Consider the following 13,719-nt stretch of genomic DNA (forward strand, 5'->3'; position numbering starts at 1 on the left):
ATCATTTCAGGTCACTCTAAGAAAACATGGTGGCTTCTATAGGGTAGCAAACTTTTAATCTAGTGTTGGTTTTTTGTGTGACTTATGTCAACTTTTTTTTTCAAACAAGCTAAATAGGCAATAAAAAAAGAAAATCATTGTTTTTTAATGTAAGTTAAAGATGTTATAAAAACGTATTTTGTTTAATTGCTTACATGCGTCAAAAAAGGTCATTCGAGGATACTGATGTAAAAGTCTGAAACACTTAAACTTTAAGATTTACATAAGATATATGTTTGTATTCTAGATAAGTTCAAACAAGATGTGGAAAGATGACTAGTATCAGGGCTATAGATAACAAACGTACTTGTGTTATTACGCAATTAAAATAACAAAAATCGTAATTACATTCAAAATAAAGCGTACAAAAACGCAAATACAAATTTAATAACGTAAATTCCCGTAAAAAACCTTGCGTCACGAAACGCAATTCTTACGAAAACCGGATGTATGTTTTAGACTGGTTGTTTTCTGTACAAAAATGTACAGCATAGTTTATATGCCGTCCTATGAAGAAAAGAAGGCAGTCTTTCCAGCGATTATCATTATTTGGGGTAGTATTGTAATGATTCGTAGACCCGTTTTCTACTATCATTTCCAAGGTATTCAACTCAAAATGACCGAAAACAGGGTGCATCGCTTTGAACAGCCATAATTTCATTTGATTTTCACTCGGTCTTATACAACGCAAAAATGAATAACTTTGATCAAAAATTCATTAATTGTTTGTTGTTATGTACAGGTACCTTTTTGAATTTTTGAATTCCATTTGTATAAATAATATAGTAACCTTAGTAGATTTTTATTATGTTATATATGTCATTCCCTAAATTACCCAATTGAGTTAAACTAGAGTGTTAACAAGATTTTACTATAGCAATATATAGCCATATAAAGTAAAATGCCCCGCCCCTTGGCAGCCATGTTTTTCATGCAAACGTAACCATTAAGGACTCATCCAAGATATCATTGAGACCAATCTTCTGACCAAATTTCATTTAGATTGGACAATAAATGTGGCCTCTAGAGAGTTAACAAGGCAAATGTTGACGGCGCGCACAACGGACGACGGACAATAAGCGATCACAAAAACTTAGGTGAGCTAAAAACTGGGGGTAAAAAACCCAATATATTTCAAAAGTAGGGGATGAAAATATTTGCTAAAACTCTATTGAATTTACAAAAACCCCATTGTTGTCAAAAACAGGGGGTGAATTACCCAATATACTTCAAAAGTCATCTATAGCCTGCTAGTATAGTGCATAAATGACCCACATCATGCGAAAATGGGTCTTATGTCATTCACACAGTCTGGTCCAAAACTGTGCCCGAGTTAATAGTGGTTAGGGTAGCTCCTGACCAGGCTGCGCAATGGCTGCATATGTCTTATGAACAATTTTCGGATACAATTTTGATCACATAGGGTCTAGATTACCTGCAGATCCAAAAGCAAGGTGGTGTCTACTGTCAGGATTGAACTTGACACAGCACACGTTGGCCTTTGTCTCCAGACACATGGTGGAGTTCTCCTGTTGGGTGGACCACAGCTTGACTGCAACAACCAATAATCACATGGAAAGCCTAAACCCTTCACTACTTAGATACTTATTTTGACGGATTTGTAGTCCCTTAGAAAGTGAAATTTAATTAAAGACCTCTCTTACTAATTTAAATTTAAAAGGCTTCATTTCCAACCCTTAGTTACTGATGAGTAGCAAACAGCATAAAACCTGAACAGTCTGTCAGGTACTCGCAGGCTGTTCTGGTTTTATGCTGGTTGCAAAAGCCATTTTCACTTTGCTACTTATGGGGAAACGGTAAATGGATGTGTCACAAGAGAGCGTCCTCGACTATTCTATTGTTTCGTTAGTAAAATGTATACTTTTATCAGTCGACTGATACAATAACTGCTTAGAGTTATTTAAAATCAAATGTTAATAGTTGGTTACGACACATTATTATGTCAACTTAAACCTAAAAAATCTTAAATAACAACAAAAAACAAAGCAATCCCCATCAACAGGTTCAAAATGTTCATCAACAAACTATTCAACTAACTGTGCAATCCCAAACACAAACACAATCTGCATCTAAGTAACTTAAATACCCAAAAGATTTCAAGATCCCAAAGACATGAAGAAGTCACAACGATATGTGCCTGTTGCACGCACGTTTAAGACTTTCACCTTGCAAGCAAATCTTAACCTAACCTTTCAAAAGTACATAAACTTCTGCTGTAATCCACACACAGGTATAGGCCTTGGTTTATGGATTTCTATAAAGACCCTGAACACAATTGTTCTGTTTTCTTTCAATATGTGTAGTAGATAAAAAGATTTTGAAGCGTTGCACACAAGTAATAACCTTATATGTGTAAGTACATTATCAGGCATAGTTTTGATGTCAGTGACCTCACACAATGACCCCAAACATGTGTGAAATTTTGGTTAAATACCCGTAGCAGAAAAAGGGACATGGAGATGAACACAAACCTTTAACGCAGCATTACGCAGACCCTGACGTCAACACCACCATTGACAAATGGTTAAGAAGTAGTATAGCACAGACTTTTCGATGAATTGTTGAATAGTCGAGATAATCATTAACAAGAGATGTGTTTGTCAGAAACACAATGCCCCCTAATGCCCCGCTTTGATTTTTTTTTTATCATTTGGCAGGTACAGATAATTATCTCCCTTTAAAGCTTATTACTTCCCTTGGATTTGATTTTTTTACCTTTGACCTTGAAGGATGACCTTGACCTTTCACCACTCAAAATGTGCAGCTCCATGAGATACAAATGTATTCCCAATATGAAGTTGCTATCTTCACTATTGCAAAAGTTATGGCCAATGTTGACTGAATCACAGACTGATAGACAGACGGACTGACAGTTCAACTGCTATATGCCACCCAACCGTAGGCATAAAAACCAACGATTTAAATACTCTTCCATTCAGCATCAAGCCAATGTTGGTACCTTTTGAGTCATCAGAGCCTGACGCTATCACCTTTGGGTCCATTCTGTTGAAATCCACACTCCAGCATCGCTTCTCATGTTCCTGCAAAGCAGATTTTAGAACGGGGTAAATACAGAAGCATGCTATGCCATAAAGGGAAGTATTTGAGGAATTTACTCCCAAATTTTTTCCCAAGACCTCCAAGATAGCATGGAAGTGACAAACAAGCCTGTAGTAGTATTGACATCCACATGTCAATACTGGTGAATACCCCAATCACAGCAACAATCAACAAAAGCAAGAGGGCCATGGGCTCTAAAGCCCTCATCTGAGACCGAAAGTAACTAGACTATTGAAAAACAAGAGGGCCTGAAAGGCAAAAAGTCTCCCACCTCAGATACAAAATGAACTGACCTGTTCTGTGCAGCCTAAGATATCATAAGAACAAATGTTCTGACCAGGTTTCATGAAGATTGAACTATTAACGTGACTTTTAGAGTGTAAACAATGTTTTACAAAAGTCATTTAAGGAAAACTGCCACGCCGGCTGGCAGAAATGTTTTCAACCAACCATAACCATTTTTGAACTTGTCCAAGATATCATTGGGTAACATGTTCTGTCCAAGTTTCATGAAGATTGGACAATAACAACGGCCTCTAGAGTGTTAACAAGGCAAATGTTGAGGAATGACGACAGACAAAAGGCGATAACAAAAGCTCACCATGACCACAACGAGCATGTTGTGCTCAGGTGAGCTAATAAGCAAATTCATTTCAAAAGAGCATCAATTCTTATTGAAGAAAACAACAATGTTATAACAAAAAATTTGTTTAGTATTGTACAATGTATATCTTTCTGCTTTTGACAAAACAATGATAAGAAGTGACTTATCTGGGCTTCAGTCTGTTCACCAAATGAGCAGCTTTTTGTTACAGAAAACTCAGCTGTTTAGCTTTACTGCCAAAGGCAGAAGAGCTTATGGGATGGCATGGTGTCTGTGTGTGTGTGCGTGTGTTAGACTTTTCTTGTCTATCCGACTAAGTCCATAGTTTTCATCCGATTCTTTTCAAACTTGTTCAGTGTCTTTAAATTAATGAGATCTCGAACCCTATTGATTTTCAGGTAACTGGGTCAAAGGTCAAGGTCACAGTGACTCGAAATAGTAAAATGGTTTCCGGATGATAACTCAAGAATTCTTAGGCCTAGGATCATGAAACTTCATAGGTACATTGATCATGACTGGCTGATGACCCCTTTTCATTTTCAGGTCACTAGGTCAAAGGTCAAGGTCACAGTGACTCGAAATAGTAAAATGGTTACTTTTTCTTGTTTATCCAATTAAGTCCACAGTTTTCGTCCGATTCTTTTCAAACTTGTTCAGTGTCTTTATATTAATTAGTGCTGCAACAATACACCAAAAAGCATATTGCGATATATTGTCAGCTCAAAAACCCGTATTGCAATATATCGCAATATATTGCTTACTTGTACCAGAATTATAACTCCCCAATTACCTGATAATCCCATATATTCCAGTTCTAAAGCACATTCTGGTAAATGTTTACTATAAAAATGCTCAAGAATAACACAAAACACAAACATTCACCAATTTTCTTAAATATCAAATACATTTTGGCATTTGTTAATATTTAAAGATGTGATGAAATACCTTCCAATCGGGCGTTTTTTTTCCCACTGAACACGCGTAAATCGCCTGACGTGATGTTCCCGTTTTATACAACACAAATACACCCACACTTTGCACGCGGCGTTCTACACGTCTGTATAATTTTCGCGCGCTTTTTATTGAGAAAAAAAATAAAGCACTGTTTTTATTGTCGCGTTAGCATTACATTTCGGAAGCGTGTTTCCGAAATTCGGATTACAAATTTAATAATGCCCATTTTAGAATCGAACGAAACATTTAGTTGTGCGTAATTAATTCAAAGATAATTCGTTTAAAAGCATAGAATGAATGCTCCCATGTAACAACGCTACTCTGTATAATAGACTTTTCAGAATGCCATTTTTACGTATAATTTATTTTTACAAAATACCGCTTTGTTTTGTTTACCTTGATATCATTATTTTGGATGGCTTTTCTGAACGAAATGTAGATGCATGTTTGTAAAATTTTTGTACCGGTATGACGAAAATCGTATCGCATTACAATATGCGGATTGCGTATTGCGATATATACCGATATACCGGTATATTGTTGCAGCACTAATATTAATGAGGACTCGAAACCTATTGATTTTCAGGTAACTGGGTCAAAGGTCAAGGTCACAGCGACTCAAAATAGTAAAATGGTTTCCAGATGTTAACTCAAGAATGCTTAGGCCTAGGATCATGAAACTTCATTGGTACATTGATCATGACTGGCTGATGACACCTACTGATTTTCCGGTCACTAGGTCAAAGGTCAAGGTCACAGTGACTCGAAATAGTAAAATGGTAACTTTTTCTTGTTTATCCGATAAAGTCCACAGTTTTCATCCGATTCTTTTTTAAACTTGTTCAGTGTCTTTATATTAATAAGGACTTGAACCCTATTGATTTTCAGGTCACTGGGTCAAAGGTCAAGGTCACAGTGACTCGAAATAGTAAAATGGTTTCCAGATGTTAACTCAAGAATGCTTAGGCCGAGGATAATGAAACTTCATAGGCACATTGATCATGACTGGCTGATGACCCCTATTGATTTTCAGGTCACAAGGTCAAAGGTCAAGGTCACAGTGACTCGAAATAGTAAAATGGTTACTTTTTCTTGTTTATCCGATAAAGTCCACAGTTTTCATCCGATTCTTTTTTAAACTTGTTCAGTGTTAGATTAATAAGGACTCGAACCCTATTGATTTTCAGGTCACTGGGTCAAAGGTCAAGGTCACAGTGACTCGAAATAGTAAAATGGTTTCCAGATGTTAACTCAAGAATGCTTAGGCCGAGGATCATGAAACTTCATAGGCACATTGATCATGACTGGCTGATGACCCCTATTGATTTTCAGGTCACTAGGTCAAAGGTCAAGGTCACAGTGACTCGAAATAGTAAAATGGTTACTTTTTCTTGTTTATCCGATAAAGTCCACAGTTTTCATCCGATTCTTTTCAAACTTGTTCAGTGTCTTTATATTAATGAGGACTCAAACCCTCTTGATTTTCAGGTCACTGGGTCAAAGGTCAAGGTCACAGTGACTTGAAATAGTACAATGGTTACTTTTTCTTGTTTATCCGATAAAGTCCACAGTTTTAATCCGATTCTTTTCAAACTTGTTCAGTGTCTTTAAATTAATGAGGACTTGAACCCTATTGATTTTCAGGTCACTGGGTCAAAGGTCAAGTTCACAGTGACTCAAAATAGTAAAATGGTTTCCAGATGTTAACTCAAGAATGCTTAGGCCTAGGATCATGAAACTTCATGGGTACATTGATCATGACTGGCTGATGACACCTACTGATTTTCAGGTCACTAGGTCAAAGGTCATGTGTCACAGTGACTGAAATAGTAAAATGGTTTCCAGATGTTAACTCAAAAATGCTTAGGCCAAGGATCATGAAACTTCATAGACACATTGATCATGACTGGCTGATGACCTATATTGATTTTCCGGTCACTTGGTCAAAGGTCAAGGTCACAGTGACTCGAAATAGTAAAATGGTTTCCAGATGTTAACTCAATAATACTTAGGCCTAGGATCATGAAACTTTATAGGTACATTGATCATGACTGGCTGATGACCCCTATTGATTTTCGGAACACTAGGTCAAAGGTCAAGGTCACAGTGACAAGAAAAAGTAAAATGGTTACTTTTTCTTGTTTGTCCAAATAAAGTCCACAGTTTTCATCCGATTCTTTTCAAACTTATTCAGTGCCTTTATATTAATGAGGACTCGAACCTTATTCATTTTCAGGTCACTGGGTCAAAGGTCAAGGTCACAGTGACTTGAAATAGTAAAATGGTTTCCATATGATAACTCAAGAATGTTAGGCCTAGGATCATGAAACTTCATAGTTACATTGATCATGACTGGCAGATTACCCCTACTGATTTTCAGGTCACTAGGTCAAAGGTAAAGGTCACAGTGACTCGAAACAGTAAAATGGTTTCCGGATGATAACTCAAGAATGCTTACGCCTAGGATCATGAAACTTCATAGGTTCATTGATCATAAATGGCATATGACCCCTATTAATTTTCAGGTCAAAGGTCAAGGTCACAGTTACTCAAAACAGTAAAATGGTTTCCAGATGATAACTCATGAATAATAAGGCCTAGGATCATGAAACTTTATAGGTACATTGATCAGGACTGGCAGATGACCCCTATTGATTTTCAGGTCACTAGGTCAAAGGTCAAGCTCACAGTGACTAAAAACGTATTCACACAATGCTGCCACTACAACTGACAGCCCATATGGGGCATGTTTTACAAACAGCCCTTGTTTTAAAAGAGCAGTTATGAAGCAATAAGTCCAGAATGACTTCCCCTTGAATATGAGATTCCCCTTGAATATGAGAAAATTTTGAAATCCCGCTCGTTTATGCAATTAATTCCACAGTTTTCATCCAATTATTTCCAAATTTGCACACTATCTTTATATCAATGAGGACTTGAACCCTATTGAATATGAGCAGTATCGGAGAAATAAGTACACAATAATCTCCCCTTGAATTTAAGAAAATTCTCCTTGTCTGCGCGATTTAGTACACAGTTTCCATCTTATTCTTTCCAAACTTGCACAGTGCTTATGGCAGTAGAGCGATTCAGGCCCTCATAGACCTTTTGTTCTTCAAAAACTTCTCCAAAAATAAAAAATAAAAAGATATATTTATTGCAGAATGGTAAATGTGTTAAACGTAAACTGCAAGCTATACAACCAAATTTGGTGAATTGATATCCCCCGCGAATATGCTTCTGGACACAAAAGTGTTAAATGTGACACTCAAAAAAGCATTTTTTCAAGATACAAAGGGCCATAACTCCGTTATTATCCGATAGCGTACAATGCCATTTGGTGTGCATCATCCTCTTATCCATATATATATATACTCATACCAAGTTTCAATGAAATCCGCCAATGCACTTCCAAGATATGGCTCTGGACACACAAAAAGCATTTTTTCAAGATACAAAGGGCCATTACTCCGTTATTAACGGATGGTTTACAATGTCATTTGGCGTGCATCATCCTATTATCCATATATATACCCATACCAATTTTCAATGAAATCCGACAAAGCACTGCCAAGATATGGCTCCGGACACAAAATTGCCGGACGGACGGACCAAAAGACAAAGAAGGACGGACGGACGGACGGACAACGCCAAAACAATATCCCTCCGCCTCTGGCGGGGGATAATAAAGCTGAGATTTTAATGGCTCACAACAAGTTTGTTGCCTATGGCAACAATGGCAATTAGCAGCAAAATCCCTGGGAGGCACTGCAATGAGCATGAAAGTTCCTGAAAGCATCTTGCTTTCTGAATGGTGAGCCTCACTGTTTGAAAGGGGGGTTTAATGTATGCGGAAAAAGTGTCGTCTCAGATTAGCCTGTGCAGTCAGCACAGGCTAATCAGAGACGAGACTTGCCACTTTTTGGATTTTTGACAAGAATAGACTTAAACCCAAAAAATGCCAGTAAAGTGTGTCACCCTTGATTAGCCTCTAATCTGGGGCGACAAATTACACACATGCACTAAATGGCGTTTTGTAAGAGCACAACTCAAGTACCTGAAAGACTCTTGTTTTCTGCATGGTGAAAGCGTCCCACAGGGTGATGGAGCCCTCATAGTCCGCACTGGCTAGGAGGTTTTTGTGGTAGGCACTCCACGTCACACAACTGTACAAAAACATGAACTGGGTGAGCCGCAATGTGGGAAAACTTGGCCTAAAGTCCACATCAGCTAATCAGAGACAACACTTTCTGCATTCATAGAATTTTTAAAGGCAGTCTCTTCTGAACGATAATCCAGTTCAGGTGTAAAGTGTTGTCCCTATAGCCTGTGCATATTGCATAAGGCTAATTTGGAACAAAACTTTATGCACATGCATTTATCCCAGTTTCCCCAGAAATTGGATCTGCGTTATTTCATAGAGAGAATGTAAAGTAAGTGATTTTAACCTGAGCCAACAAGAGCTGTCACCAAAGGATGACTTATGCCCCCTATACACGCTAGGTAGAAGTTACGAGCTTTTTTTGAAACCTAAACGCAGATTTCGAAACCTTAACGCGGACCCTATGTTCAAGGTCAAGGTCACAGGGGTCAAAATTTGTGTGCGTATGGAAAGGCCTTGTCCATATACACATACATGCCAAATACGAAATTGCTATCTGAAGCGACATAGAAGAAATGAGCATTTTTTGAAATCTAAACGCAAAGTGTAATGGACAGACGGACGGACAGTCCGATCACTATATGCCCTCCTTCGGGGGCATAAAAATGTCTTAGAATATCAAAATAAATCAGAAAGCCACATAAACTAGAGAGCGGACACCATGCTAAATCCTTGAAATGCACAAAGTGACCCAGTGACCAAGTTTTTGACCCGGCATGACCCATATTCGAACTTGACCTAGATATTGTCTTGATACAAATTCTGACTAAGTTTAGTAAAGATCAGATGAAAACTACTTCAATTAGAGAGCGGACACCATGCTAAATCCTTGAAATGCACTAAGTGACCCCATGACTTAGTTTTTGACCCGGCATGACCCATATTCAAACTTGACCTAGATATTGAGTTGATACAACTTCTGACCAAGTTTGGTAAAGATCAGATGAAAACTACTTCAATTAGAGAGCAGACACCATGCTAAATCCTTGAAATGCACTTAGTGACCCAGTGACCTAGTTTTTGACCCGGCATGACACATATTCAAACTTGACCTTGATATTGTCTAGATACAACTTCTGACCAAGTTTGTTAAAGATCAGAGGAAAACTATTAGAATTAGAGAGCGGACACGAAGTGTGACAGACTGACAGACAGACAGAATGATGGACAGTGCGAAAACTATATACCCCCTTTTCTTCGAAAGGGGGCATAAAAAGTCCATGGCCCCACTTAAATCTGTGCCTGGCACTTAGATTATCTGAGAAAACTCTTCTATATAAGTACATATACTGACATAAGAACTATGTTCAAAATGTAAGTTTTATAACCACATACAACTCTGCAAGTGTCTATTAGTATTTGCAGCTTTAACGCATCTAAAGTACCTGATCTTTGAGCTGCAGGTCATCTCTCCGATGGGGTAGTGTATGTCCACCACATCCTTAATCACGGTGCCATACTCAAACACCTTGATCTTCTTGGTTACGCCCGCAATCGCAAAGAAATCACAGTCTCTGTCAAACTCAATGCTGAAACATTTACACATTCGCTATGTTGCAAACAGACATGCAGACCTCTAGCTCAACTTCAGTAATAATACTAAATTGAATGCAATTGTGATACATTTGAGTGACACAACATCAATTAAAGAATACTTAATTGAACGAAATCATTGTTAACTAAGTGCCATAATTATAAAACCAAGCCGTAGCAAAGATGCACCCAATGGACAATTATGATACATTTGACTGATGCAACATCAACTAAATTGTTTGATATTTTTCAGTCCAATTCACCAATTGGAGTACAATGAAGGACAAATAATTTTCTTATTTTTAATTATAGATATTAAAATAGATATATAGATATAATCCCCAAAACCTTTCCAAAATACTTTTCAATTAATTGGTGCAATGCAGTGTCCCAGCACAAGTTTTAAGGATCATGGACCTCAAGTTCTTGCACCAAAACGATTCAATCAGTCATCATTAGCTTCTTACCACAGGTGATTAATTCCTAATAATTGCAACATACCAGTAAATACATTTCAAAATAGCATTGTCCATTGCCAATAATTTACAAATGGTAAAACACTTAAAAGAAACTATTGATTGAAAGTCTCTTGAAATTCCAAAACATACCTAGACACGATGCTGGAGTTAGAGTAGAGGTCGCTGGTATAGCTGAGAGTGGCTAAAGGCCTAAAAGAACTGAAGTGGGTGAACTTTGAAAGGCTCTCAGTGAACTCATCCAGCCCTGCACCAGTCTCCATGTCACCTGCAGAACAAGCACCACACACACGTCTATACAGCATATTATGTATATGAACATGATAAACATTTCATCGATATTCCACCAAATCCAAAAATTTTCTTTTTATTTTATGCTTTTTTCACCGTTTATTTACATTGTAAACAAAGGCTGTTTGTAAAACATGCATGCCCCCCATATGGGCTGTCAGTTGTAGTGGCAGCCATTGTGTGAATACGTTTTTTGTCACTGTGACCTTGACCTTTGACCTAAAGACCTGAAAATCAATAGGGGTCATCTGCCAGTCATGATCAATGTATCAATGAAGTTTCATGATCCTAGGCCTAATTATTCTTGAGTTATCATCCGGAAACCATTTTACTATTTCGAGTCACTGTGACCTTGACCTTTGACCTAGTGACCTGAAAATAAATAGGGGTCATCTCCCAGTCATGATCAATGTACCTATGAAGTTTCATGATCCTAGGCGTAAGCATTCTTGAGTTATCATCCGGAAACCATTTTACTGTTTAGAGTAACTGTGACCTTGACCTTTGACCTAGTGACCTGAAAATCAATAGGGGTCATCTGCCAGTCATGATCAATGTATCTATGAAGTTTCATGATCCTAGGCCAAATTATTCTTGAGTTATCATCCGGAAACCATTTTACTATTTCGAGTCACTGTGACCTTGACCTTTGACCTAGTGACCTGAAAATAAATAGGGGTCATCTCCCAGTCATGATCAATGTACCTATGAAGTTTCATGATCCTAGGCGTAAGCATTCTTGAGTTATCATCCGGAAACCATTTTACTGTTTAGAGTAACTGTGACCTTGACCTTTGACCTAGTGACCTGAAAATCAATAGGGGTCATCTGCCAGTCATGATCAATGTATCTATGAAGTTTCATGATCCTAGGCCAAATTATTCTTGAGTTATCATCCGGAAACCATTTTACTATTTCGAGTCACTGTGACCTTGACCTTTGACCTAGTGACCTGAAAATAAATAGGGGTCATCTGCCAGTCATGATCAATGTACCTATGAAGTTTTATGATCCTAGGCGTAAGCATTCTTGAGTTATCATCCGGAAACCATTTAACTGTTTCGAGTCACTGTGACCTTGACCTTTGACCTAGTGACCTGAAAATCAATAGGGGTCATCTTCCAGTCATGATCAATGTACCTATGAAGTTTCATGATCCTAGACCAAAGCATTTTTGAGTTATCATCCGGAAACCATTTTACTATTTCGAGTCAATGTGACCTTGACCTTTGACCTAGTGACCTGAAAATCAATGCCAGTCATGATCAATGTACCTATGTAGTTTCATGATACTAGGCCTAAGCGTTCTTGAGTTATCATCCGGAAACCATCTGGTGGACGGACTGACGGACGGACCGACAGACCGACCGGTGCAAAACAATATACCCCCTCTTCTTCAAAAGGGGGCATAAAAAGTTTAACTAGACAATTTCGCTGGAATAATGTCGTCATTTTTTCAAAAATGACATTTCACGGTTAAACAGTTTAAATCATTGATAATTTTCACCGTTATTTTTCACTGTTTGAAACAGTGAATTTCATTTATACCTTATGATAAAATATGACATTTCTGCAGTGAAATAACAGCAGTGAAAATAGTTATTTTCACCGGTGAAAATAACACATTTTCAGAACTCCTTTTTCTATTTTTGGATTATCATTAATAATTGTATATATATTTTCTATGATCACGAGTGACTTAAAATCGCCATTCCACAGAATCCAACAAATTTTCATTTTATTTGATGCTTTTTCACCGTTTATTTACATTGTGTTTAACTGGAGAATTTCTGGTATAATGACGTCATTTCGTGACAGTCATGACGTCATTTTGTGTTTCGAAATGTATTGAGGCACGCCACTGGAGTAAAGGTAACTTTTCAGCGAAAGGGAAACAATTAATTATTTTCTTGAAAAAGGGGCATAAAAGAAACAGAAAATGTGTTCATGTCAGTGTAAGATCGTTTGTTATTTCACTCGTGATCATAGAAAAACAAGAGATGTGTTTGTCAGAAACACAATGCTCCCTATTGCGCCGCTTTGAAATACAATTTCAATATATCATTTGGCAGGTTTTCAAATTATCTCCCTTTTTTAAGCTTCTTACTTCCCTTGGATTTTATTTTTTGACCTTGAAGGATGACCTTGACCTTTCACCACTCAAAATGTGCAGCTTCATGAGATACACATGCATGTCAAATATCAAGTTGCTATCTTCAATATGCAAAAAGTTATGACCAAACTTTAACGAGGGTTTAAGTTTTGGGACACACACAATGAATGAATGACAGACAGGCCAAAAACAATACACCCCCGATCTTTCGATCCGGGGGCAAAAAAATTGGCTGTGCCACTCGTGAAAATATATTTTCAATGATCACTCGTGAAACGATCTTACACTGACATGAACAAATATCCTCTATATCAACCACCAGAATGCATAAAGTAAACCTGTGTGTTGTTCTGATAAGTTAGAACTTCTCCACTCACTGGTTTTTAAAACACCCTAAACATCAAACCCAACTCCATGATTATTGGCTGTTGAAATTTTATTTCTTCAATAAACACCCAAATTCTCA

At 37.5% G+C, this 13,719-nt stretch overlaps 2 protein-coding genes across 2 annotated transcripts in view; both read right to left on the minus strand.

The window, feature by feature from the left end:
- Nucleotides 1-13,719, minus strand: part of LOC127838854 (E3 ubiquitin-protein ligase COP1-like) — a 40,407-nt gene that overhangs the window by 13,493 nt on the left and 13,195 nt on the right. Inside the window, exons 11-15 of the mRNA XM_052366860.1 lie at nucleotides 10,982-11,117; nucleotides 10,226-10,369; nucleotides 8,736-8,844; nucleotides 3,020-3,101; nucleotides 1,475-1,591 (exon numbers count right to left, since the gene is read on the minus strand). Of these exons, the coding sequence (XP_052222820.1) occupies nucleotides 1,475-1,591; nucleotides 3,020-3,101; nucleotides 8,736-8,844; nucleotides 10,226-10,369; nucleotides 10,982-11,117 (588 nt within the window). The remainder of the gene's footprint in view (nucleotides 1-1,474; nucleotides 1,592-3,019; nucleotides 3,102-8,735; nucleotides 8,845-10,225; nucleotides 10,370-10,981; nucleotides 11,118-13,719) is intronic.
- Nucleotides 11,260-13,719, minus strand: part of LOC127838838 (uncharacterized) — a 110,539-nt gene continuing 108,079 nt past the window's right edge. Inside the window, exon 3 of the transcript XR_008029985.1 lies at nucleotides 11,260-11,352. The gene's annotated coding sequence lies outside the window, so the exon portion shown is untranslated. The remainder of the gene's footprint in view (nucleotides 11,353-13,719) is intronic.

The sequence above is a fragment of the Dreissena polymorpha genome, chromosome 7 (genome assembly GCF_020536995.1).
Source record: "Dreissena polymorpha isolate Duluth1 chromosome 7, UMN_Dpol_1.0, whole genome shotgun sequence".
NCBI lineage: Eukaryota > Metazoa > Mollusca > Bivalvia > Myida > Dreissenidae > Dreissena > Dreissena polymorpha.